This window comes from Arachis hypogaea, chromosome 16 (assembly GCF_003086295.3).
Source record: "Arachis hypogaea cultivar Tifrunner chromosome 16, arahy.Tifrunner.gnm2.J5K5, whole genome shotgun sequence".
Lineage (NCBI taxonomy): Eukaryota > Viridiplantae > Streptophyta > Magnoliopsida > Fabales > Fabaceae > Arachis > Arachis hypogaea.
Window position 1 is genome coordinate 145,120,946 of NC_092051.1, and position 9,187 is coordinate 145,130,132.

General features: G+C 29.5%; 1 protein-coding gene across 5 annotated transcripts; it reads right to left on the minus strand.

The window, feature by feature from the left end:
• Positions 1 to 940: 940 nt before the first annotated feature.
• On the minus strand, positions 941 to 4,625 carry LOC112697530 (homeobox protein knotted-1-like 3). Of its 5 annotated transcripts, none has more exons than XM_072221462.1 (6): positions 3,750 to 4,625; positions 2,772 to 2,892; positions 2,201 to 2,394; positions 1,960 to 2,091; positions 1,678 to 1,814; positions 941 to 1,425 (listed from the first exon to the last, which is right to left on the minus strand). In XM_072221462.1, the coding sequence occupies exons 1-6, from the start codon at positions 4,392 to 4,394 to the stop codon at positions 1,422 to 1,424; spliced, it is 1,233 nt and encodes a 410-aa protein (XP_072077563.1). In that variant the 5' UTR covers positions 4,395 to 4,625; the 3' UTR covers positions 941 to 1,421. The 5 variants fall into 5 exon arrangements, with proteins under 5 accessions (XP_072077563.1, XP_025606542.1, XP_025606543.1 ...); XM_025750757.3 differs by having other exon boundaries at positions 941 to 1,436; XM_025750758.3 differs by having other exon boundaries at positions 3,717 to 4,614.
• Positions 4,626 to 9,187: the final 4,562 nt, after the last annotated feature.

Below are 9,187 nucleotides of genomic sequence, written 5' to 3' on the forward strand. Positions count from 1 at the left end.
TCAATTCACTTCAAATTCAACAAGGTTTGAATGTTTAAAACTAAAAATTATTGTGTAATAAAAATAAGAGAAGAAATTAAACTTTAATATTTTAAACCATAATAAAATATTTGAGCCAACTGAACTATTTTTTATTTTCTAAAAAAGTACTACCAATTTTTTTAACAAAAATTTAGAGAGGCCATACCCCTTGTCTTAACTAAGCTCCGTCCCTACCTAAGAGTAACATATTAACTTATTAAGATCATCACTAAATAAAAAATTTTAAATATTCAAATTAATAAATACATTTAAAAACTCAATTTTACGTTTTTTTTAAATAAAAATGTTTTAATTTATATTTTTAAAACACATATTAATTAAATTCTTTAATTTATTACATTAATTAAATACTTGAATAAAATATTAACATAATATATATCTATATATACAACTATGTTATGTATACATCAAAATAAACCATCAATAAACAATATAAAATATATATTAAAATATAAATACACATTAAAAATAAATTATATCATACACACAATATATTTATATACAAATATATTAATGACTGATTTTAGTGTACAAATAATATTTTTATATAAAATATTAAACAAAAATAAATACAAATAATTTATTGACAATTGCTTTTTATTTCTCTAAAATCAGAGAATAAACTATTGTCTCTATATTATTGCATAATAGATTTGTTTTTACATTTTTTAATATAAAATAGTTATACATTTAACTAGTTCAACATATAGTTAAATTTTGAATAAAAATAAATTTCTGAAGCATATATTAAATATATTGTGAAATTAAACAATTATTTTTCAAATTTTATAATATCGTAAAAATAAAAATAATACAATAAATTAATTATTTAGAATTTAACTTATATATAATATTTTACATTCAAATAAAATATATAAGAGCATTGACAACTAAACCATAATAACTAAAAAGCATAAACTTATGATATACCATTTCTACAACAAATTGTCATCTACATCCCAAATAACAATTTTAAGAAGAAAAAATATAAAAATTAGTATGTTTATAAGAGAAAAAAAAATGCACAGCTTATTACTGTACACCCACAACCCCTCAGTATATATATTTCACAAGCATTCAAATGTAAACAAAATTCAAAATCCTATTCAATATACCCCATATGGTTTCGGTATATAAAATTCCTAATTATATAGGTTCACAAGCCCTAAAAGAACCCATCTTCATCAGGCCTTCAAGCAGATATAGCTTAAAATGATTCACAATATTAGCACCTTTTGTATTAATTACCATTCTTCAATAGAAACAAATGTGGTTCTTCCTCAATGTCTTCTTCTCTTGAATCCCTTTCAATGCAACATTATTAGCCAGAAAATGTTTTCTGACTTTGCTCCATTTACATATACCGATCAGCATTGTTATCACCTGCATTGTTTCTTTTTAAAAACTAAGGTTGGTTCCAAATCTCATGCAAAATTTTAATTAAAAATAAATGAGAAAATTACCCTACTCTTCCATAAGGTGAGGTAATTAGGTGATATTACACATTAAATAAAAGAGGATTTGGCGTGTATTTTTACAAACATAAGGATGCTATATGTAATTTCGCTTAATTTCAGGAGAGGTTAGTGTAATTTACCATAAAATAAAAAGGAAGTACTTTAATTAAGAAAATACCTTTTGCGCTTGCTCTTCAAGACAGTAGAAGAAGAAGGATTGCTGTGCCAATTCCTCTTCCTCTGATTGATAAACCAATTATTAATCTGCTTTAATTGCAGACCAGTTTCCTGCACCAGCCTTGCCTTATCTTCCTCCTGAAGAAATCACATAAATGTTCAGCGATCTTTATAGAATATCCAATGTGAAGGTGGGGTAAAAAAAAACATATCAATATATTTAAGAGTTTCCCCTAGAAAAAGATGTAATAGAATTATAAAGTTCTCATTTATCAAAACTTACTGTTGGGTAAGGCCATTTGGAATGGGATTGCCACCAAGCTTTAAGGACAGAGGTCGTGTCGCCGGGAAGTTTTCCTGCCCGTCTCTTGCGCAAAATTTCTTCTCTTATGTCAACAATTTTCTCCTTATAACCCTACATAACAAAATCCAAAAAATTATACTAAAAAGAATAGAAGGATTTTAACCATATGAGAAGATATTTAAAATTAAGGTACATTAAAAAGCAAAAATCATTCCCTTACATTTTTCAATTCATGCTTTAATTCTTGTCTTACACGCTCCATGAGAGACCTCTCGTTCTCTGTCGGAATAAGAGGGCCAAACCCCATGCTATCTGTTCCATCCAAACTACCGTCAAACAGATTGGCCTCACTATCAACTTGATCATCTTCGTCGTCGGACATTGTAGCCCCTGTACCTTCTCCGGGTGAAACTCCTGTTCTCATACAGCAAGTGAGAACAATTATCAGTTTAGTACTCATAAAAAACATTTACTTTTGCTGTTTATTTTCTTGTTTTCTGGAAATGAAGTCTTTTGGCTAATTAAATCAAAAGATCGAAGAACATGCTAAGAATTTGGACAACTGGCCAATGAACTATGAATTGTTTAACACTTTTGACGAAGTTCAAACACTTGAAAATATCATTTATCTGTTACATACCTGTAATGCATGTGGATTTAAGAAATCCAAACCCATAACTGTCTTAGAGAGAAATAACTGTCTTACAAATATAACTTGGTTTCATTCTTGTAAGTAAAATTTAGCTTTTTCCAGAGACATTTAACTTGTATTCTGAGACAGATTTTGGCACCTGTTAAACTTTGTAAGGATTGCTCGATCTCCCAACAAGCCATTACTGCTTCCATTGCGTGGACGCGGACATGCTGCTGCAATTGTTCTTTGAAGGAGCAAAGAAGCAAAACGTAGTGCGACTGCAACAAGAAGCACGAAAAAACACCCACCCGGTAAGAATAAACCAAGAAAGAAGCAAACTATCATTGTCGTCATAGAATAAATCAAGAATCAAACATATTGCAGCAGTGCAACACACTTCAAAGATGAATTTTGTGCCGATCAAAGCAGCTTGTAAAATCATCAAAACTGCATGTATTCATTCAATTGCTGAATTCGGCGTCGAACAAAACTAAAAAATCATCTCTAAAAGTCAAATTTGATCCACTTGCTTCCATAACCCGTCAGTTTTACATCCTAGAAACCAGCAAACTTCATTTCTCTTCATTTCCTCTGTTCGGCTAAACAAAACCTCTGGATCAAATCCCTAATTTAATCCCCAAAAGCCCTAAAATCGTAGCAAGTAATTCATTTCAGCTGCAATCTGAAATATCTTTCATCGTCCAATCCCATAATCAAAGCCAAAACAGTAATAGTAACAATCATAATTATTAAAACCATGAAGTCACTAATTTGAACGCGATAAACTCAATTAAATCCGAAAAAAAGGAAGAATTCCGTACGAATTAATAAACCAATCAAATAACTGCAAAAACTGGAAGTCTGTTTTACTGTACAAGCATTTAAGAAAAATAAGATTCGGTATCATAAAGTCTAAACAAACAAATACGGTTATTACGTGAGTTAGAAAGAGAAGAGAAGAGAGCACTTCGGTTAAGGGCGTGTTTGCCTGGACACAGCTTTAGAGGGAGGGGAAAAAAAAAAAAGCTTCACCACGTAATTTGCTTTCCAAAATTTTAGAAGGAAAAGAAAATGTTCTGGAAAGTTCAGAGTCCATAGTTACCGTACTCTTCGAAACAGTGAGAGGGAGAGTTACCATGAACTGGTCGAGTTCTTTGTCATCTCCAACGCCATGGCCGAAGGCAGAGTACTTGGAGACTACATTCTGTGACTGTGCCAGCTGTGCGTCGATCCTAGGCAGCTGGTCCACCGGCGTGGCGATCCTCAGGCACGCCACGTGTGCCGACAGCAGCTGTTCGTACAGAGGGTGCGCCAGTATCTCCGCCTTCCATCTTCCAACCTGCCAATTCACCATCCCTCCTCCTCCGCCGTCACCTCCGCCACCATCTCCGACCACGGCGGCTGCCACGTCCCCCTTGGCGTTGGCAATTCCGGTCTTCAAATCGACCGGTTCGAAGTTGACACCGGTAGCGTCGAGCCACGGAGATGGCTGGGATGCGGCGGAGTCGGAGGCCGTGTGGAGATTGAGGAAATTGGAGTTGGCGTTGGTGTTATTAGCGTTGGAAGTGGCGGTGGTGTTGGTGGTGTCGGTGAAGTTGGTTCGGAGGAGTGCGTTGTTGAGCCAGCTGGGAGCGGTGGTTTGGAGAGGATCGGAGTTAGGTTTGGAGTTAGGGTGGGGAGGAGAGGAAGGGAAGGTGTTGGATTGGTGGGTGAAATGGTGAAGAGGAAGGTCGTCGTGTGAGTCAGAGACAGAGAGAGGGTTGTGGTTGTGGTAAGCCATAGAGAGAGAGAGAGAAAAGAGAGAAAGAGAGAGGAAAATGATGATGATGGTGTGTGTATGTAATTGGTGAGGGTTACTATAAACGTTTATATTTAATGGTTGGAATAAGGACACCGGAGAGACAAATGGATGAGGTACTGCCCTTTTGTCTTTGTCACAGTGCTTTTCTCGGACTCGTTAATTTTCTTCTGCTACTCACCCTGCTACTGTGATTTTCCTTTCCTTTCTTTTGCCTTCCAACCTTCACTGCCGTGTAATTAATACAAAACTTTTCTACTTTATTTTTGTGTACTTATCCTCAACAATAAAAATAATAAACATATTTCATTTTGTATTACTGATAACATAAATAATTAATTTTTAAATTTTATAAATTATTTTGTTACCGTACGTAAACCATAGTCTTATTATTATATATATAGAAAAAAAATTAGACATGACAATGAATATCGTATTCTGTCTTGTTTTTCATCTTTATTATGGATATTCATTTAATTATCTCTATAAAAAAAGGCAGAATTTATTCATGGATATTTTTTAAAAAATAAAAAATAACGAAAAAATATAATAATTATAAAATAAATCAATCTAACACAATCTAAAATAATTTAACATAATTTAATATAATTTATAATATATTTATTATAAAAAATAATAATTTAAAAAAAGAATAAAATATTTTTTAATATAATAACATAATATAATTCCTGAGAGCAAGACCAAGTGATGGACTTAAAAAACAGAAAAAATATCTCTATATGTATATAAGAGAGAGAGAATGAAAACTGACGAGTGAAAATATAGAAAGAAGAGGAATTCTAATTAAAAATATGAATATAATTATTAAACAAACAGATTTATATATATATATATATATATATATATATATATATATATATATTCGATAGTTTAGTAATTTTATATTAGCAGAAATTTAATGAGTCATAAATACTTATAATTTCATCCTATTTTTTATTTATTCGTAGAATAAATTTTATTCCCGTAAATATTTTATAAATTTTTGTTTTAAAAATCGAACCGATTATTAAATTATTTTAATTATTAGATTACAATTTTATTAGTTTAATTAATTTAATCATAATTCAACTAAAATAATTATTTTATAATAAAATAATAAATAAAATATAAATAATATAATTATAATTTAATATAAATTTTAAATTAAAAATAGTACATCAATTATAATGTTATAATTTTATCAAAATACAAATTTAAAAATCAAATAACAAAATAACTAAACATAAAATACGAAATCATCAATGATCAAACCATTTAATTACAAGCCATTCAATCACATACAAAATTTAATTTACATAATCCATGACAAAAATAATAAATTAAGATCAACAAGTGAATAATTTATGATAAAAAAAAAAGTTAACAAATAACTGAATGTTAAGAATGAGAAGAGTAATTTGATTGTGAAGGCAGTTGCGCTTTCCCTTCAGCCAGATGAATCTATTGTGGAGTCGATTGTTGCCTTTAGAAATGTTTCCTATGCATATATGATATGTCCACGATTACTATTTTTGGTACCTTTGCAAAATTTTCCAGCATTTTTCATCCGAAGCAAATTTCCACCATGATTTCTCAACAACCACGGTGGTAGAAGTAGTGTTCTTGTCTATGGCCTTGCCGGAATGTTGAATATGTGTTTGTGTGAGCATTATTATTTTAATAAAAAAATATCTTTTTTTATTTTTTAGTGTGTTTTGGTAAATTTTTAGTAGTAAAAATAAAAATATTAAAAAAAAACACATATTTTTTTAGAAGCTATAATTTATATCTTTTTTTTAAAAGATTTTTTTCTCTTAAAAAAATATTTTTTATATAATAAATAAATAAAAAATACTTTTATATTATTATACTCAAACATAATTGATAAATAAAAATATTTTTTTATATAAAATATTTAAATAAAAAGTTATTTTTATTTTTTATAAAAATTTAAAAAAATAACTAAAAAAAAAAATTTTTTTAGAAACTCACCAAACAAACTCTACCAATAGTCATCTACTTCAAAAAGTCTTGGAAGATGCCCGAAACAATTTTATATGCCGATTCCATGTTTTCCTTAAATCATATATAGTTCTTCAATAATACACATTGGCATTACCATAGATGTGTCAGTATCAAATTAGGGGGCCATTAAATGTTAAATTTTCAAATAGTTTATTTTTAATTACTCAATAATATGACAAATTATAAGCTTATTTTGGGAGGAAAGATTTTTTATTACTCCAAAAAGATAAAGATGTAAGGCAACTAGTTAATTTTTGTTTTTCAAAATTAGCAGCACCCTATTATGCTCAAATACACACTTATTACTAAACAAGCACAATATTTCAGCTGAACAACTTATCGTATTAAGATCAACAGCATGAACAATTTATCAAATCAAGATAACAAGATGAATAATTTAATAAGTCAAGAATAAGGAAAATTAAAATACAACAATAATTAAAACTTTGAAATACAGAAAACCAATACAAAATAAGAACTGGAATAATTTAACAAATCAAGAATAGGGAAAATCAAAATATAACAACAATTAAAACTTTAAAATACAAAAAACTAACAAAATAAGAATTGAAATAACATACTAATCATTAAAACAGTAACTGAATAATTAAATTGGAGCATGTTCTGAATATTAAGATTGCATTTGTTTACAGAGACAGAATACTGAGAGATACAGAAACATAAAATCGTATTTGACAGAAAAAACATGAATAGAAATAATGTGTCTAGGAACACTGAATTAGTGTATTTTATATCCATCCTGATAAGAAGGGTACGAAGACACTAATAAAGTGCACAACTTATTTTTCATTTTTTCTTTTATTATTCTTGTTAATTTTTTATTATTATATTTTTCGTCTCAAATTTTTTGAATAAAAAAATAAATAAATTAGATTTTTATAATTTATTATAGTTTATCACCAAATAGGATACAAGAACGCAAAATTTTGTGTCTCTGTCCTTTATGTCTCGTTCTCAGTGTCTTGTCTTGTCCTATTCTCATAAACAAACGCAGCCTAATAGAACAGGAAGAGGGAGCTGGACAGGGCACAACCGAAGGGCTGACGCGGTGGAACAGAGCTGACGATGGCGGGACAATGGCTGTGTGACGGAAGCAGGAGACGAGGCCAACAACTGTAATTTCGAAGCTCAAACGGTGGCTGCACAATGGAGGGGAATGATGTTGCGATGGTGGCTTCGAAGCTCTAAGTTGCGATGGCGGCGGTAGCTTGCTGGTGGCTGGACGAAAGTGAGAGAGGAGCTCGGTGACGATGAGAGGAAGGAGAAGCTCGAGGTCGAGAGTGATGGCCTGATGGTAGTGCTGCGCATTTGCATTGTCGTTTAGGAGAGTTAGGATTGCATAATGGTTAGAGTTCCTCAATCTTTGGAAAAATTCAGAAAATCAACTGGGTTGTTAGTCAGTTCGACGGTCAAATGATAGTTTTTGAAATTTCTAATTTTGACATCTATTTAAACTATTTTTTCTATTGATTCGATTAGCTAATTCGAACCAATTTTCAAAACCTTGTTCAATACAGATAATTTAAATTACAAGCAACATCACAAGTCTTAAATTTAAGATTAACTAAAGAAAATAAAACTAATACTACAAGGAGAAAATGTAAAAATTTATAGGAAAATAATATTTAAACATCTGAAAATTTATTTTATCTTCTTATTAGCGTGACAAAACTCAAAAACATATTTGAGAATTTTATGAAATTAATGAATTAAAGTAGAACACGTAAATCAATTTAAGTTGGTTGAGTAGTCAGTTTATTCGTTTGTTTAAATAAGTGTCGATGATTCGAATATTATCTTGTGTATGTAACAATCTATTGGCTAATGACAACCTCTTAAATGAAACTCAAATTCACGACAAATTAATCCTTAACTTATCGAATTAGGAGATGTCGTACAAAAAAGATTAGAACATATAAGTGATAAAAAAAAGGATCTATACCACCACCAATTAAATTTGATGATTAGTCAGTCTTCTAATTACAGAAGAATTACAATATCACAATTACTGCTGCACAATAAATACAAAACATTTAAAAAAAAAGAGAAATATTATTTGTTCTTTAAATTTTTAGCCTTTAATCAACCTTTTAATTTAAATAATATTATTTAATTAATTTAAATATTTATTTTATAAAAAAAATATTTATTTTTAATTTTTTTTAAAATTGAATAATAGACAATTTTTAAAGAATACCTAATTACACTATATTTAAAAAATGGGGGCACAAATAAATTAACCCACAAAGGTACAAAACATTAACCCAAATAGGTACATAAAAACAACCCAACAAAAGTACAAATCAATGCATAAAAGCATCAAATTATTCCAATTTGAGTTTCAAGCTCAAAACAAAAAGGAGAAAAATACCAAGTCTTATAATAGACACTAAAATTAGGACAAAATAATTATAATTATTTCAGTAAAATACACATAATAAGACAATATTTCTATCTCATTACAAGTAGAGTTTGGTCTTTTTAATTTAATCGGTTCCTATTTTGCGATACCATATCCCTCTATTTGAAATTATCATTAGCAGTGAATAGTAATTCGAAAAATTTTTGTTACATCGTATTCTATTTCTCTATTTTCTCTTTCTTCCATATTGATGTCTTAACTCTTAACCAAACTCAACATAGATCAAAATTCTATATCAGCATATTATCTATAAAAAGAAAGTATTTTTTTGTTTGGTATAATTAATATGGGGCATTAAGCCCAAGAG